The 18,696-nt window shown below is 31.7% G+C and overlaps 1 protein-coding gene across 1 annotated transcript in view; it reads right to left on the reverse strand.

The window, feature by feature from the left end:
• Positions 1 to 4,164: 4,164 nt before the first annotated feature.
• Positions 4,165 to 18,696, reverse strand: part of Octalpha2R (alpha2-adrenergic-like octopamine receptor) — a 38,827-nt gene continuing 24,295 nt past the window's right edge. Inside the window, exon 3 of the mRNA XM_075306692.1 lies at positions 4,165 to 5,650. Coding sequence (XP_075162807.1) covers positions 4,472 to 5,650 — 1,179 coding nt within the window. The 3' untranslated portion in view covers positions 4,165 to 4,471. The remainder of the gene's footprint in view (positions 5,651 to 18,696) is intronic.

The following is an 18,696-nucleotide window of genomic DNA, read 5'->3' on the forward strand; positions in this document are numbered from 1 at the left end:
GGTTTAAAGGCGGAGAGAAATTTGCGATTGTGTGCGAATCCATATGACCAGTCTCTTTATATACTTCGATAAATGTTACTTGGAATTGTATTTCTGAATGTATTTTCTCAAATTTTAGTTCTAAAGAAAATTTTCAAAAATTTTATTTCTAACGAAAGTTTTCTCATATATTTCAATAGAAAAAAAAAATTGTTAAACATTTATTTCTGTAAAAAAAATTGTCAATATTTTATTTCTATTCAAAAAAATTTGTCAACATTTTATTTCTATGGAAAATATTGACAAAATTTTGTCACAATGGTGTTGCTATAGAAAAAATTTTGTCAAAATTGTGTTTCTATCGGAAATTTGGCTAAAATTTTATTTCTATAGAAAAGTTTTGTCAAAATTTTATTTCTAACGAAAATTTTCTCTAATATTTCAATTGAAAAAAAAATTCTTAAAATTTGTTTTCTGTAAAAAAAATTATCAAAACTTTATTTCTATTCAAAAAATTTTGTCAACATTTTATTTCTATGGAAAATATTGACAAAATTTTATTTCTATAGAAAATTTTCTAAACATTTTATTTCTAAAGAAAATTTTGTAGAAATTTTATTTCTATAAAAAGTTTTGTAAAAATGTTATTTCTTTATGAAATTTTATCCAAATTTTATTTCTATAGAAAATTGTTTCAAAATTTTATTTCTATAGAAAATTGTTTCAAAATTTTATTTCTGGAGAAAAAAATTGTCAAAATTTTATTTCTATGGAACATTTTTTTCAAAATTTTATTTCTATGGAGAATTTTGTCAAATGTTCATTTCTAAAGAAAATTTTCTCAAAATTCTCAAAAAGGGTTTAAAGACAGAGAGAAATTTGCGATTGTGTGCGAATCCATATGACCTTCGCACACAATCGTACTTTATGTTCTTCGATAATTGTTACTTAAAATTGTATTTCTTTAGGTAATTTTCTCAAAATTTTAGTTCTAAAGAATAATAAAAATTTTACTTCTAACGAAAATTTTCTCAAATATTTCAATAGAAAACAATTTTCTTAAAAATTTATTTCTGTAAAAGAAAATTGTCAAGATTTTATTTCTATTCAAAAAATTTTGTAAATTTTTTTTTCTATAGAAAATTTCTAAACATTTTATTTCTAAAGAAAATTTTGTCGAAATTTTATTTCTATAAAAATTTTTGTGAAAATATTATTTCTTTACAAAATATTGCCACAATTTTATTTCTATAGAAAATTGTTTTAAAATTTTATTTCTAGAGAAGAAATTTGTCAAAATTTTATTTCTATGGATTTTTTTTCAAAATTTTTATTTCTATGGAAAATTTTGTCAAATTTTCATTTCTAAAGAAAATTTTCTCAAAATTCTTAAAAAGGGTTTAAAGGCAGAGAGAAATTGTGTGCGAATCCATATGACCAGTCTCTTTATGTACTTCGATAAATGTTACTTGAAATTGTATTTCTACAGGTAATTTTAGTTCTAAAGAAAATTTTCTCAAATTTTAGTTCTAAAGAAAATTTTCTCAAATTTTAGTTCTAAAGAAAATTTTCTCAAATTTTAGTTCTAAAGAAAATTTTCTAAAAATTTTATTTCTAACGAAAATTTTCTCAAATATTTCAATAAAAAAAATTTTGTTAAACATTTATTTCTGTATAAAAAATTGTCAATATTTTATTTCTATTCAAAAAATTTTGTCAACATTTTATTTCTATGGAAAATATTGACAAAATGTTGTCACAGTGGTATTGCTATAGAAATTTGGTTAAAATTTTATTTCTATAAAAAAGTTTTGTCACAATTGTATTTCTATAGAAAATTTTGTCGTATATTTATTTCTATAGAAAATTTTGTCAAAAGTTTATTTCTATAGAAAATTTGGACAAAATTTTATTTCCAGACAAACATTTTGTCAACATTTTAATTCTAAAGAAAATTTTGTAAAAATTTTATTTATAGAGACAAAATTTGTCAAAAATTTATTTCTATGGAACATTTTTTCAAAATTTTATTTCGATGGAATATTTTTTCAAAATTTTGTCAAATTTTCATTTCTAAAGAAAATTTTGTTAAAATTCTCAAAAGGGGTGTAAAGGCAGAGAGAAATTTACAATTTTGTGCGAATCCATATGACCAGTCTCTTATGTACATCGATAAATGTTACTTGAAATTGTATTTCTAAAGGTAATTTTCTCAAATTTTAGTTCTAAAGAAAATTTTCAAAAAATTTTATTTCTAACGAAAATTTTCTCAAATATTTCAATAGAAAAATTTTTTCTTAAAAATGTATTTCTGTACAAAAAAATTGTCAAGGTTTTATTTCTATTCAAACAATTTTGTCAACATTTTATTTCTAAGAAAATTTTGTCAACATTTTATTTCTATGGCAAATATTGACAAAATTTTATTTGTATAGAAAAAAATTTTGTCAAAATTGTATTTGCATAGAAAATTTTCTAAACATTTTATTTCTAAGAAATTTTTCTAAACATTTTGTTTCTATGAAAATTTTGCCGAACTTTTATTTCTTTAGGAAATTTTGCCAACATTTTATTTCTATAGAAAATTTGTCAAAATGTTATTTCTATGGAAAATTTGGTCCAATTGGTATATCTATAGAAAATTGTTTCAAAATGTTATTCCTAAAGAAAAATTATTGTAGAAATTTTAGTTCTTTGGATTTTTTTTTTCAAAATTTTATTTCTATAGAAAATGTTATCAAAATTTTTGTTTGTATAGAAAATTTTGTCAATATTTTATTTCTATAGAAACTTTTTTCAAAGTTTCATTTCCAAAGAAAATTTTCTCAAAATTCTCAAACCAGGGAAATTTGCGATTATGTGCGAATCCATAAAACCACTTTCTTTATGTATGTTACTTCGATAAATGTTGCTTGAACTTTGGAACAAAAACAAGTCTACTACAAGATAAGGCTTTCTAGTTTTTTTTCGAAAGGTTTTCAAAGATGTTTTTGCTTTTATGACTAATAATGTATATCTAAAAATGTCTCTTGAAATCATGGAAAACAGGTGCGAAAAAAATTTGGGTGGCATATTGCTGTTAAATACAAAAAAAAAAAAAAAACAGCTAAATTTAGCAAAAATGCTAAAATGGCAACACTGCATATTAGGGGTTAAATCAGGGATGAGAGCAGAGAGAAATTTGTGATTGTGTGGGAGTCCATATGACCAATCTTTTCGATAAATGTAACTTGAAATATGCAACAAAAAATAAATTCAGGCTCTGAAGATTTTTCTTTAGCTATTCGAAAGGTTTTCAAAGTCGTTTTTCTCATGATTTGTAATACTCTCGTATTCCCTATGGCTTTCTAAACAGCTCTCTTGAAACCATGGGAAACAGGTGCGAGAAAATATTTGGTGGCATATCAAATATGGATTTTGTGTTCTTGCTTAGCAAGAGAACATTTTGGAGAGTGAGAGCGAAACGCCACGTAGTCTCTTTGCCCATTTTTGGTTTGAATTAAATTTGTGCTCAAGAGAAATTATAGATAATTTCTTATTTCATAACAAAATTTCATAGAATTAATATAGTTTTAATGTTTAAAATTTAAATTAGCTTTTTTCTGCTTATTAAAGATTCTAAGATTGTCTGTTTTATTCCAACTATGAGAAACTGTGTTTTTTTGCTTTGAGAGAAATATTTTATTTAATTTACTGAAATATTAATTTAAGAGAAACCTCAGTTATAGAGCTTACCCAACTGAAATAGATAATCGAAAAATATCGAATGAAATCGAATAAGAAAAAAGAAATTAAAATTAGCAAATACATGTCACAGCCTTTTAATGCTTTTAAAATGAGCTTTTTTCCTTTAACCAATAGAAAATAATAATAAAAAATTCTGACTTACAAATAACTCCCATATGGAGGTTTTTTTCCTACATTTTTCAATAATAACTGAATATGAAAGAATATTAAATGTCAAAATTAATATTTCGTTTCGTTATTTTTTTTTTTCAAAACAAAATTTTTATATAGAGTTCTACTTAAATTGATGAGTTTTTTTTTTTGATTTGGTGAAATGTTTCACATGTCCTTAGATAGTCCACAAATTTTTAATCATTTCGTATGATTTTAGATCGAATAATTTTTAATTTTGGTTTGGTGTTGTTTGTTTTGTTTTTCAAAATTGCGAGTTGAATGAGTTTTGATTGCATGCTTTTGATAAATAAATTACGTTTTTTTTTTTTTACATTTTGTAATCACTTACGAAACCTGGGGCAAGGAGAAATGATCCCCTCTCACGTTACCATCACCGTCACCATCATCGTCATTAGTGTAGTTATGTGGTGGGCATTTTGTTTTCGTTCAATAACAAAATTTAAGCAAATAACCAAATCTAACGTCGCAAATGATACATGTTATAACCCATGGGTGTGCTGCCCATAGCACGTTCCGTTGCCTTTTCGATACTGGCATGAACGCACCGATAACAGCACACATAGGCCAAACATCACTTGAAGAGTATACGCCGAAATGCCCGGCGGAAGTCCTTATTGAAAATGGTGTAGATGGCCGGATTCAGCGCCGAATTCATGTAGCCCAACCAAAAGGCAATGGCAAACGCCGAATCCGGTATATGACAATGAGTACTACACGCCGGCATCAGGATATAGAGGAAGAAGAAGGGTAGCCAACAGGCTATGAATGAGCCCATGATAAGGCCCAGAATTAGAGTGGCCCGTTTCTCCTTTTTGCGGGCTATTCGTCGTTTCTCCTTTTCGGGATCACGAGGCTTCTGGGGTTTGGGTATGGCAGGTTCGAGCTCGGCTTTCACAATTTCCGCCTTTGTTGTTGCCGTTGTGGGCGTCGATGAGGAGCCTCCATCTTTGGCACTTGCTGCTGCAGCAGCGGCCGCCGCTGCTTTGGCTTCATTTTGTCGTCTATTATTGGATTTACGTCCAAAAATAGGCTGACATAAACGAAATTTCAAAGGTTTCACCACAGCACAACGACTCACTACACCCGAGTCCGAACTCGATGGATCAAATTCACTGACCATATCGGTATCTATGCCCACCGATAGGGCTCTACAACGTCCGGCAATCGGTGAGACTTTCAGTTCATTGGTGGCCGTCGATAATGTCGTTGTGGGTTTGGTATTGAGCAAAGTTGTCGTTGCCGTCAATGTTGTTCCAGCCGTAGCTGTTGTTGGCAACGAGCCATTGTTGTTGTTATTCATTGCCGCCGCCAATGCTGTGGTCGTTGATGTGCTATTATTATTGGCAGCCATTGATGGAGGCACCGGAACATTTATTGCCCCATGCCCTGTGGTTATTGTACTCACACGCAACGATGAGGCATCATTGCAATTGGACGTTGAGTTATTCGTCGTTGGGCTATCTAGGTTGGCAGATGGTGCCATTGCATTGTCTGAACTCACTGACCCCACTGTCGCTGCTGCTGCATTGGGATACATTAGGGGATGTGGTTCCATTTCGGCTGCCTCCGATGTTGATATATCCGAGGCTAGATCGCAGGTAACTGTGGGTATTTGCATTGGTAGTGCTCCAGCACTATTCGGTGGTGTTTCTATGGTGGCTATTTGGTGTTGTTGATGTTTTTGTAATGCCGAACTGGAGGATGGCATTGGTATGGTACCTTTTTTATTGGCGGTGGTAAAGCTGGTAACCTGAAAATGAGAAACAGAAGAGAGAGAATGGAAGAGAATTAGAGATGTTTTGGGTTTGTTTTACTAAGGAGGGAGCGGTAAGAGAGTTACTTTTACCTTCTCCCTAAAAAGTTTAAGATTTTTGATAATTTTGGTATTTTATTTGCAGGGCTATAATATTCTGAGTTTATTTATTCGTAGACGCGAAAAAATAGAAATAAACAGAGATTTTCCGGCCTACTTTTCCAACACAGAGTCATTCGGCTGTACTGTTCTTTACGGAGACCTTCGGGTCTACTGTTTCCCCACAGAGACCTACAGCTCTACTGTTCCACAACAGAGTCCTTCTGGCCTACTGTTCTAACACAGATTCCTTCGGGCCAACTGTTCCACCGGGCATACAGATTCCCTACAGAGAACTTCGGGCCTAGAGTTCCTTCATTGAGACCTTCGGGCCTACTGTTACACCAAAGAAAGCTTCTGCCCTACTGTTCCCCAACAGAGACTTTTGGGCCCACTGTTCCAACGCTGAGAGCTTCGGGTATACTATTATACCACAGAGACCTTAGGACATACTATTATACTACGGAGACCTATGGGCCTACTCTTCCACCACGGAGACCTTCGAGCCTACGGTCCCACCGAAGAGTTCTTCGCAGAGACCATAGGTCTTACTGTTCTCTACGAAGACCTTCGGGCCTAATGTTCCACCATAGGAGACCAACGGGTCTACCGTTTCACCACAGAGACCTTCGGGCCTACTGTACTGTTGCACTACAAAGACATTCATGTCTATTGATCCACCACAGAGACCTTCGACCTATTGATCCACACCCGAGACCTACAGGTCTACTGTTCCCCACAGAGACCATCGGGTCTTCTATTACACGTTCGGGCTCATCCGTCCACCACAGTGACCATCGGGCCTACTATTCCACCAAATAGACCTTAGGGCCTTCGGTTCCAACATAGAGAGCTTCGGACTTACCCGTCCACCATAGAGACCTTCATACCTACTGTTCCTTCGGGCCTAATGTTCCACCACAGATAAGTTCAGGCCTACTTATCCACCACAGAGACCTTCGGACCTACTGTACTGTTGCACCACAAAGACATTCATGCCTATTGATCCACCACAGAGACCTTCGACCTATTGATCCACACCCGAGACTTAGATTAGGTGGCAGCCCGATGCATCACGCTCACTTAGACTATTCAGTCCATTGTGATACCACATTGTTGAACTTCTCTCTTATCACTGAGTGCTGCCCGATTCCATGTTAAGCTCAATGACAAGGGACCTCCTTTTTATAGCCGAGTCCGAACGGCGTTCCACATTCCAGTGAAACCACTTAGAGAAGCTTTGAAAGCCTCAAAAATGTCACCAGCATTACTGAGGTGAGATAATCCACAGCTGAAAAATTTTTGGTGTTCGGTCGAAGCAGGAATCGAACCCACGACCTTGTGTATTCAAGGCGGGCATGCTAACCATTGCACCACGGTGGCTCCCACACCAGAGACCTACGGGCCTACTGTTCCCCACGGAGACCGTCGGGCCTACGGTTCCACCACGGAGACCTTCGGGCCTACTGTACTGTTGCACCACAAAGACATTCATGCCTATTGATCCACCACAGAGACCTTCGACCTATTGATCCACAACCGAGACCTACGGGCCTACTGTTCCCACAGAGACCATCGGGACTTCTATTACACCTTCGGGCTCATCCGTCCACCACAGTGACCATCGGGCCTACTATTCCACCAAAGAGACCTTCGGCTTTCGGTTCCAACATAGAGAGCTTCGGACTTACCCGTCCACCATAGAGACCTTCATACCTACTGTTCCTTCGGGCCTAATGTTCCACCACAGATAAGTTCATGCCTAGTGATCCACCACAGAGACCTTCGACCTATTGATCCACACTCGAGACCTACGGGTCTACTGTTCCCCACAGAGACCATCGGGCCTACTGTTCCTCCACAGAGACATTCGGGCCTTCCATTGCACCTTCGTGCTCATCCGCACACCACAGTGACCATCGGGCCTACTATTCCACCAAAGAGTCCTTCGGGCCTTCTGTTCCAACATAGAGAGCTTCGGACTTACCCGTCCACCATAGAGACCTTCATACCTATTGTTCCTTCGGGCCTAATGTTCCACCACATATAAGTTCAGGCCTACTTATCCACCACGGATACCAACGGGTGTACCGTTCCACCACAGAGACCTTCGGGCCTACTGTACTGTTGCACCACAAAGACATTCGTGCCTAGTGATCCACCACAGAGACCTTCGACCTATTGATCCACACCCGTGAACTACGGGTCTACTGTTCCCCACAGAGACCTTCGACCTATTGATCCACACCCGTGAACTACGGGTCTACTGTTCCCCACAGAGACCATCGGGCCTACTGTTCCGCCACAGAGACATTCGGGCCTTCCATTACACCTTCGGGCTCATCCGCACACCACAGTGACCATCGGGCCTACCATTCCACCAAAGAGACCTTCGGGCCTTCTGGTCCAACATAGAGAGCTTCGGACTTACCCGTCCACCATAGAGGCCTTCATACCTACTGTTCCGTACAGAAACCTTTGTACATATTGTTCCACCACAGAGACAATCGGGCCTACTGTTCCACCATAGAGACCATCGGGCCTTTTGTTCTACCATAGAAAACGTTAGGCTTACTCTTCCCAACAGAGACCTTCGGGCCTACTGTTCCACCACAGAGACCTTTAGACCTGTTGTTTCGAAAATAGAGACCTTTGGACTTACTGTTCCACCACAGACCCCTTCGTCCTACTGTTCTACCACAGGGACATTCGGGTCTACTCTTTCCCCACAGAGAAGTTCGGGCCTACTCTTTCCCCACAGAGAAGTTCGGGCCTACTGTTCCCCACAGAGGTCATCGGGCCTATTGCTCCCCGAAGAGACTTTCGGGCATACTGTTCCGACCAGAGACATTTGGGCCTACTGTCCTCCACAGAAGGCTTTCGGGTCTATTGTTCTCCACAGAAGGCTTTCGGACCTACTATTCCACCACAGAGACCTTCGGGCCTACTGTTCGCTCGTCGACTAGTAGCTGTAGCTACTGCCCATACCGAAGTTGATACCATACCGCTTATACATCAGTCAAGTGTAGCAACCCTAAAACCCATCTGGAAACCTAGGATATCATCAGCAGTTCCCGATATCCTACAAATCGACGAATTCAAAGCTTCCCAATCGCCAACGAAACGAACTACTCAGCAGCAGCCAATCATCTACGGATGCAATTGCCTCCAATTGTCAACGAACCATCAACTACCGATTATCAACGAGTCGACATTATCCTCCACTACTGATCATCAACGAACCGCATTTCTAATTGACTACCCATAATCGACGTTCTTCCCTACTACCGATTATAAACGAACCGAATTTCTCATTGAGTACCAATTATCAACGAAAAGAACGAATTCCCCGTAAATAACAGAATCTATATCAGCCGACCTTCTCATCCACCAACGATCATCAACGAATTTCTCATCAAATACCGATCAAAAAGCAATCGAAGAATCTAACTACGATTACGATAATCTGACGATTATCTGTGAACCTAATTCCTTCTTCTTCTCAGCGATGATATCAGTTTTCAATTATTAAAAAATCGCCGGCATTCCGATTATATAGACCGAACTTAGCACCAACTATGGACCGAACTTAGCACCAACTAGAGAGAAGTTCACCACTGTGGTATCACAATGGACTGAATAGTCTAAGTGAGCCTGATACATCGGGCTGCCACATAACCTAACCTAACCTAACCTAGCACCAACTAGCGAACATCCGAAGTTCTCATCACTACGAATACACAACTTTGCAATCACCAACGAACCGAACTACTCAGCAGCATCGATATCGTCTACGGATGAAATAGCCCCCAAATTGTCAACGAACTATAAACTACCAATTGTAGACGAGCCGACGTTCTCATACTTTACCGCTCATCAACGAATCGAATTTATCGCCAACTATTGATCATTGACTTCTTCTTCTCTACTACCGATTATAACAAAACCGAAGTTCTCATCAACTATCGAACATCGATAAATCGAAGTTCTCATCATCAAATTACTCATCGACCTGCAATTATCAAAGAAACGAATTCCCCATCAATAACCGAATCTCTACGAGCGGACGTTCTCATCCTCCAACGATCATCAAAGAACCGAATTCTCAATAACTAACGATCATAAAGAAAGACGATTATCTGGAAACCGCATTCCTTCGATTATTTCCAGTTTTCGATTATTTACAAATCAATGGAATCCCGATTATAAACGAACCGAGCTTGTCATCAACTAGCGAACATGGATCAAGCGAAATTCACTACGAATACACAACTTCCCAATCACCAACAAACCAGACAACGAACCGATTATCGACGAGCCTACGTTCCCATCTATTACCGCTCGTTAACGAACCGCATTTCTCATCAACTACAGATTATCGACGTTTTTTCTACTAACGCTTATAAACAAACCGAACTTCTCATCATTCACCGAACATCGATAAACCGAATTTCTAATCGATTATCAATTATCAAGGAACCGAATTCCTTCTTCATCTCAGCGAAAATACCAGTTTCCGATTATCTACAAATCACCGCTATCCCGATTATAAATGAGCCGAAGTTTTCACCGACTACTAATTATCGAAACGAAATCCCCATCATCATCCAACTGAAAAATCGACCCTACGGAAAATTGGTGCAAATTGACATGAATGGACTTATCATAGGACTAGTACCAGTGCTCCAGTTTATCACATTTTTTTAAATTTTTATATAATTTATTGATTTCTACACTCGCTTGGAATTAAAATCTAATTGGATCTACACTTCTACTAAAATACAACAATCAGAATTATCTATTGTTCAACATATTGGAAAAACTTGTCCTTTCTGGTGCGATTCGGATGCTTAAAATGATACAGTTTCCTAAGAGTTTGTCCCAGACTAGTTCATGAGGACCAGTCTATGGGGTAGTCCTTCTAAGTTTTTCCAGGACGTGTCCTTTGGAATGAGTTCAAGTCCTGTCCTATCGTGTAAATTTACCCCGCCAAAGACAAATCCATGTTAAAGTGACCCGATACTTCCATACGTTTGGACCAGAACTGGGCCTGGTTCAAACACACCAGGTACTAGTCCTGTACCGATCCAGGGGTTGATCCATTTCCCGTAGGGGGAGTACTTACAACCTGACGATTATCTGTCAACCGTATTCCTTCTTCCTTATTCTTCTTTATTCCAAAACTTTAGTGAGTCCTTACGGAGACCCTGGATGTGACTGAACTTACCTCAGCCGTCGAAAAAAAAATTTAGGAATTTTTTCCCATTTTAATTAAAACTAATTTACACGAATATTGGACCATTTTCATAGACTTGGTGGAAGTTTCTGAGGCGGGTATTGAAGAGTCTTAAAATTCGGAATAGATTACATCCAAGTTGATTTTTTTTTACAAAAAAATGCTCTAAAAACTTTCCTGTTTTTAATTTTTACAACGATGTTTTTCTTATTTTCGATTTTTATTAAAACAAAATTTAAAAAATCATCTTTATTCTCATAGACATCAAATTCAGAACAAATAATGTCACATACATTTTGTGTATTATACAAAATTTTCTAATAAAAATCAAAATTTTTGAAATTTTTTTCAAAAAAGCTTTTAGAATTTTTTCATTTTAATGGCATTTTCTCTACAATGCACATCCAATTATTAAAAAAAAAAATAATATAAAAAATTCCAATTACTTTCACCATAGTAATAAATTAACTTTTTTCCTGAATCGTATATGTTCATATGCCACGTATCGTATATCCAAGACATCTTCGACCTTGGCGTACATAAACTCAATACCCATATGGTGAAAAGCAGCTGTTCATTACTCACGAGTTTTTACACATGGATCAATTTCCTGTTTTCAAAAATATAGACGCGTATAAATCTACAATGTCACTCATTTTACTCACAAAGTCCTACGGCCCCTCTCACCCTCATGGAAATGAGACCTAACGAAAACATCGAGGACATGTCCTCGACTCGACTCCTTCATAGACTAGCGTGTATGTATTGTAGTCATGAGCCCAGACTTTGTGCAATCTATCACAATATGGACCAGTATAGAGTCTGCCAAAAAGGATGCTTGCTTCCATGCCTGCCTGTATGACTGACTGAATGGCTGGCTGACTGAAATACAAGCGAATGAATGAATGCAAATGTGTTATATAAATTCACACTAATTGGATTTCATTCCCAAACGAAATATGTCAGCGTTTTTTCCCTCGCTCGATTTTATTTTTTTTACCTTCTTTTGTTTTACTCATTGATCTGCTGTCAGAAATGCGTTATTAAGAGGCTTTTCCTCGATGCTTATTATGCAGCACAACAGTAACTGCTTAAGTTAAAATGACGGAGTAGGTTTGCACAGTGGAAGATAAATGCGCAGGTATTTATTGGAAAAAGATCTAATACGAATTTTGTAAAAAATTTTATTTTTATAGAAAATATTGTCAACATTTTATTTCTATATAAAATGTTGCCAAATTTTATTTCAATAGAAAATCTTATTAAAATTTTATTTCTATAGAAAATCTTATTAAAATTTTATTTCTATAGAAAATTTTGTCAAAATTTTATTTCTATAGAAAATTTTGTCAAATATTTATTTCTATAGAAAATTTTGTCAAAATTTTGTTTCTATAGAACATTTTATTTCTAGAGAAAATTTTTGTCTATATTTTATTTCTATAGAAAATTTTGTAAAGATTTGATTTCTTTGCAAAATTTTGAAAAACTTTATTTCTATAGATAATTGTGACAATTTTTTTTTCTATAGAAAAATTTTAACAAAATTTTATTTCAATACAAAATTTTGCCAAATTTTATTTCAATAGAAAATTTTGTAAAAATTTTATTTCTATAAAAAGTTTGCCAACATTTTATTTATGTAGAAAATTTTGTCAAACATTTTTTTCTATAGACATTTTTGTCAAAATTTAATTTCTATAGAGTATTGTGTCAATTTTTTTTCTATAGAATATTGTGTCATTTTTTTCTATAGAAATTTTTGTCACAATTATATTTTTATAGCAAATTTTAACAAAAATTTTGTTTAATAAAAAATTTTAACAAAAATTTATTTTTATAAAAAATTTTGTTACAATTTTATTTCTATAGAAAATTTTGTTAAAATTTAATTTCTATAGAAAATTTTGTAAAAACTTTATTTCGTTGGAAATTTTTCAAAAACTACTTCTATAGAAACATTTTTCAATATTTTATTTCTATAGATAATTGTAACGCATTGTTTGTCTATAGACAATTTTAACAAAATTTTATTTCTGTACAAAATTATGCCATATTTTGTTTCAATAGAAAATTTTGTCAAACATTTTTTTTTATAGATAATTTTGTCAAAATTTTATTTCTATAGAAAATGTTAACAAAAATTTATTTTGATACAAAATTTTAACAAAATTTTTTTTAATAAAAAATTTTGTCAAAATTTTATTTCTATAGAACTTTTTTTTTCAAAATTTTGTTTCTATAGAAAATTTTGTCAAAATTTTATTTCTATAGAATTTTTTTTCAAAATTTTGTTTCTATAGAAAATTTTGTCAAAATGTTACCTTTACATAAGATTTTATAAAAATTTTATTTCTTTATTTCTTTTCCAAAATTATTATTTTATTTCTTTTCCAATTTTTTTGTTAGATAATTTTAAAAATTTGTTTCTATTAAAAATTTTAACAAAATTTTAATTCTATACAAAATTTTACCAAATTTTATTTCTATACCAAAATTTTGCAAACTTTTATTTCAATAGAAAATTTTGTCAAAATTTTATTTCTATAGAAAATTTTGTCAATTTTTATTCTATAGAAAATGTTGTCAAAATTTTATTTTTATAGAAATTTTTTTTTTCAAAATTTTGTTTCTATAGAAAATTTTGTTTCTATAGAAAATTTTGTTAAAATTTTATTTCTATAGAAAATTTTGTTAAAATTTTATTTCTATAGAAAATTTTTTCAAAATTTTATTTCTATCGACAATTTTGTCGCAATTTTATTTCTATAGGAAATATGGTCAAAATTGTATTTTTATTCAAAGTTTTTATCAAAATTTTATTTCTATAGAAAAATTTTGTTAAAATTTTGTTGCTATAGAAAATTTTGTCAAAATTTTATTTCTATAGAAAATTTTGTCAAATTTTTATTTCTATAGAAAATCTTGTAAAAATTTTATTTCTATAGAAATTTTTGTCAAATTTTTTTTCTGTAGAAAATTTTAACAACAATTTATTTTTATGGCAAATTTTAACAAAAATTTATTTTTATAAAAAATTTTGTCAAAATTTTATTTCTATAGAAAATTTTTTCAAAATTTTATTTCTAAAGAAAATTATTTCAAAATTTTGTTTCTATAGAAAATTTTTTCAATTTTTTTTTATGGAAAAATTTGATAAATGTTATTTCTATAGAAATTTTTTTCAAAATTTTATTTCTATCGACAGTTTTGTCACAATTTTATTTTTATAGAAAATATGTTCAAAATTGTATTTCGATTCAAAGTTTTTATCCAAAATTTCATTTCTATAGAAAATTTAGTCAATTTTTTTTCTATAGAATTTTTTGTCAAATTTTTTTTCTGTAGAAAATTTTAACAAAAAATTATTTTTATAAAAAATTTTATCAAAATTTTATTTCTATATAAAATTTTTTCAAAATGTTATTTTTACACAAATTTTTTCAAAATTTTGTTCCTATAGAAAAATTTATTTCTATAGAAAATTTTGTCAAAATTTTATTTCTATAGAATATTTTGTCAATTTTTTTCTATGGAAAATTTTGTCAAAATTTGAGTTATATAGAAATTTTTGTCAAAATTTTATTTCTATAGAAAATTTTCACAAAAATTTATTTTATTAAAAAAATTAAAAAAAAAAATTATTGTTATAAAAATTTTTGTCAAAATTTAATTTTTATAGAAAATTTTTTCAAAATTTTGTATCTATAGAAACACAATTTATTTCTATAGAAAATATTTATTTCTATAGAAAATATGGTCAAAATTTTATTTCTATAGAAAATTTTGTCAAAATTTTATTTCTGTAGAAAATTTTGTCAAAATTTTATTTCTATAGAAAATTTTGTCAAAATTATATTTCTATAGAAAACCATGACAAAATTTGATTTCTATAGAAAATTTGGTTAAAATTTGATTTCTATATAAAATTTTGTGAAAATGTTACCTTTACATAAGATTGTATAAAAATTTTATTTCTTTGGAAGTTTTCCAAAAACTTTATTTCTATAGAAAAATTTTTCAAAATTTTATTTTGTTAGATAATTGTAAAAATTTGTTTCTATTAAAAATTTTAACAACATTTTATTTCTATATAAAATTTTGCCAAATTTTATTTCTATACAAAATTTTGCAAACTTTTATTTCAATAGAAAATTTTGTCAAAAAAGAAAATTTTGTCAAAATTTTATTTCTATAGAAAATTTTTCAAAATTTAATTTTTATAGAAAATTTTGTTAAAATTTTATTTCTATAGAAAATTTTTTCAAAATTTTATTTCTATCGACAATTTTGTCAAAATTGTATTTTTATTCAAAGTTTTTATCAAAATTTTATTTCTATAGAAAATTTTGTCACAATTTTATTTCTATAGAAAATATGGTCATAATTTTATTTCTATAGAAAATTTTGTCAAAATATTATTTCTATAGAAAATTTTGTCAAAATTATATTTCTATAGAAAACTATGTCAAAATTTGATTTCTATAGAAAACTATGTCAAAATTTGATTTCTATAGAAAATTTGGTTAAAATTTTATTTCTATAAAAATTTTTGTCAAGATTCTACTTCAAAATGAGTTAATAATCGAAAGTAGAAGAAAATTGATGGAGGATTCCGGGATGCTCTTAATAAGAAATACTTGTTGAATTACTTGCAATTTTTTTGCTGAGATTTTCGAAGTAAGCATAAATTATTCCTTTGGTTATTTTCGAATTTTATATTTTATTACAAGGGCCGCAAGTGCCTTTTCAATTTCCCCCAGTGTTCGCTAACACACCATTGGATGTGTTACTATTGATGAATTTGCCCTTCGAAGCATGTAAAACGATTCCCATCAGTTCCACTCTTCTCACCCGTGAATATTTTTTTAGGGCGAATCATGTCCTTCAAGGCATTGCTACTTTCATGCAAATCTTAAGACAAGTAATTCTTCCTTTTTTTCAAGATTCTAGCCTAAGGCTGAGCTTTTCTTCAACAGAAGATTATTTTCGGAATATTTGCAAATGCTTTGCAAATAATCATTAAAGCATCTGATTAAAGATATGTTGTTGTTGTTGTTTTCGTTGTGGTGCTCAATGTTGCCAGGATCCCTCATCCTTGGCCACAAGCAATGACAATGGGATTTTGCAGATTATCAGTAAATACGAATATGAGAGTAGTCATTGTGTGTTGGTGGGAGAGTATGTCGGTGTGTGTGTGTGTGTGTGTGTGTGAGTTTGTGCTCCTCTCATGAGTTCTCTGTAATGTGGTTGTATAAGAATACTCATTGGGGATACTTGAACAGTTCATTAAAATGTTCATATGATTGATTACAATCAAAATATTTTTGTATGCTAGGATTATGGAATTCGTTTTTGCCATCGTATTTATGTATGACTGAAAAAAGATGGGGTGTGGGGCGCGTGTTCGTTTTTAATGAAATACGGAAAAGAACAACAGCATTTATTCTTGTCAATATTATTAAGTGTTTTTTTCTTCTCGTTTTAGGACGATGATTGATGTCGATTGATGTGTAAGGTAGATGAATTTGATTATCTTTAGGGTTTGTATAATGTTCAACAATTTCCAATTCATTGTTAATTAATAGAGTAGTGAATATATTTGGTCCGTATGGAAAAAGCCGTAATGTTTTCACTGCAATTGGGAGATTGGTCCAAAAATTAATCAGCAATAGAAATAAAATTTTAACACAATTTTCTTTCGAAAATAAAATTTGAACAAAATTTTCTATAGAAGTAAAATTTTGATGAAATTTTCTATACAAATAGAATTTTGACAAAATTTTCTATAAAAATAAAATTTGATAAATTTTTCTATAGAAATAAAGTTTTGAATTTTGGGAGCCACCGTGGTGCAATGGTTAGCATGCCCGCCTTACACACACAAAGTCGTGGATTCGATTCCTGCTTCGACCGAACACCAAAAAGTTTTTCAAGGATGGATTATCTCACCTCAGTAATGCTGGTGACATTTCTGAGGGTTTCAACGCTTCTCTAAGTGGTTTCACTGCAATGTGGAACGCCGTTCGGACTCGGCTATAAAAAGGAGGTCCCTTGTCATTGAGCTTAACATGGAGTTGGGCAGCACTCAGTGATAAGGGAGAATTTCCCCAATGTGGTATCAGAATGGACTGAATAGTCTAAGTGAGCCTGATACATCGGGCTGCCACCTAACCTTACCTAAGTTTTGAATAAATTTTCTATAGATATACATTTTTTACAAAGTTTTCTATAGAAATACAATTTTATGAAAATTTTCTTCAGAAATAAAATGTTGACAAAATTTACTATACAATTTTGACAAAATTTTCTATCGAAATAAAATGTTCACAAAATTTTATATAGAAATATAATTTTCACAAAATTTTATATAGAAATTAAATTTTGACAAATTCTTTTACAGAAATAAAATGTTGGTAATATTGTCCATAGAAATAAAATTTTGACAAAGTTTTCTATAGAAATAAAAGCTTGACACAATTTTCTATGGATATAAAATTTTTACAAAATTTTCTAAGGATATATAATTTTTTACAAAATTGTATATAGAAATAAACTTTTAACAAAATTTTCTATAGAAATAAAATTTTAGTAAAATTTTCTATAGAAATAAAATTTTAGCAAAATTTTCTATATAAATAAAATTTTAGCAAAGTTTTATATCGAATAAAATTTTGACAATAGTTTTTATAGAAATAAAATTTTGACAAAATTTTCTAGAGAAATAAAATTGTGATGAAATTTTCTATAGGAATAAAATTTTTTATAGAAATTTTCTATAAAAATAAAATTTTCTATAGAAATAAAATTTTTACAAAATTGTCAATAGAATAAAATTTGGACAAAATTTTCTATAGAAAAACAAGTATATACGGCCGTAAGTTCGGCCAGGCCGAAGCTTATGTACCCTCCATCATGGATTGCGTAGAAACTTCTTCTAAACACTGCCATCCACAATCGAATTACTTAAGTTGCGGTAACGCTTGCCGATGGCAAGGTATCTTAAAACCTCTTAACACCATCTTCTAAATTGTATGTAAGTCCATACGTGGTATATATTAAATCAAAAAAGATCGATCCAATACGTATATAATTCAGTTTGACAAAGTAGACATAAAATTTTGACAAAATTTTCTACAGAAATAAAATTTTAACAAAATTTTCTATAGAAATAAAATTTTCTATAGAAGTAAAAATTTTGACAAAATTTTCTATAGAAAGAAAATTTTGACAAAAATTTCTACAGAAATAAAATTTTAACAAAATTTTCTATAGAAATAGACTTTTGACAAAATATTCTATAGAAATAAAATCTTGGTAGATCAAGGCCGTATTCAGGGGGGGGGATGAGGGGGATCAAACCCCCCCCGAAATGAATGAATATTTTTATGTAAATAAATACATATATTTTTAGCTGCATAGAAAAATCTTATCGAAGATGTTGAAGAAAAGCTGGAGGTTTTATTTTGAAAAACGCTTACCTATAAAACTTGCACAAATCATAGAATACTAGTTGAAAAGCCCGTCAAACGACGGTCGAAAAAAACAAATTGTTTTTGTTCTCGCACCACAAATTTCATTTTTGGTAAATGTATTTCTGCTTTTTATGTGTGTTTGTTGTTCTTTTTGTGAACATGACTCGCTTTGTTTGGCCATAGAACAACAACGAAACAGCCAAACACACGTGTGTAAATGAAATGGAGCAAAA

The sequence above is a fragment of the Haematobia irritans genome, chromosome 1 (genome assembly GCF_050003625.1).
Source record: "Haematobia irritans isolate KBUSLIRL chromosome 1, ASM5000362v1, whole genome shotgun sequence".
NCBI lineage: Eukaryota > Metazoa > Arthropoda > Insecta > Diptera > Muscidae > Haematobia > Haematobia irritans.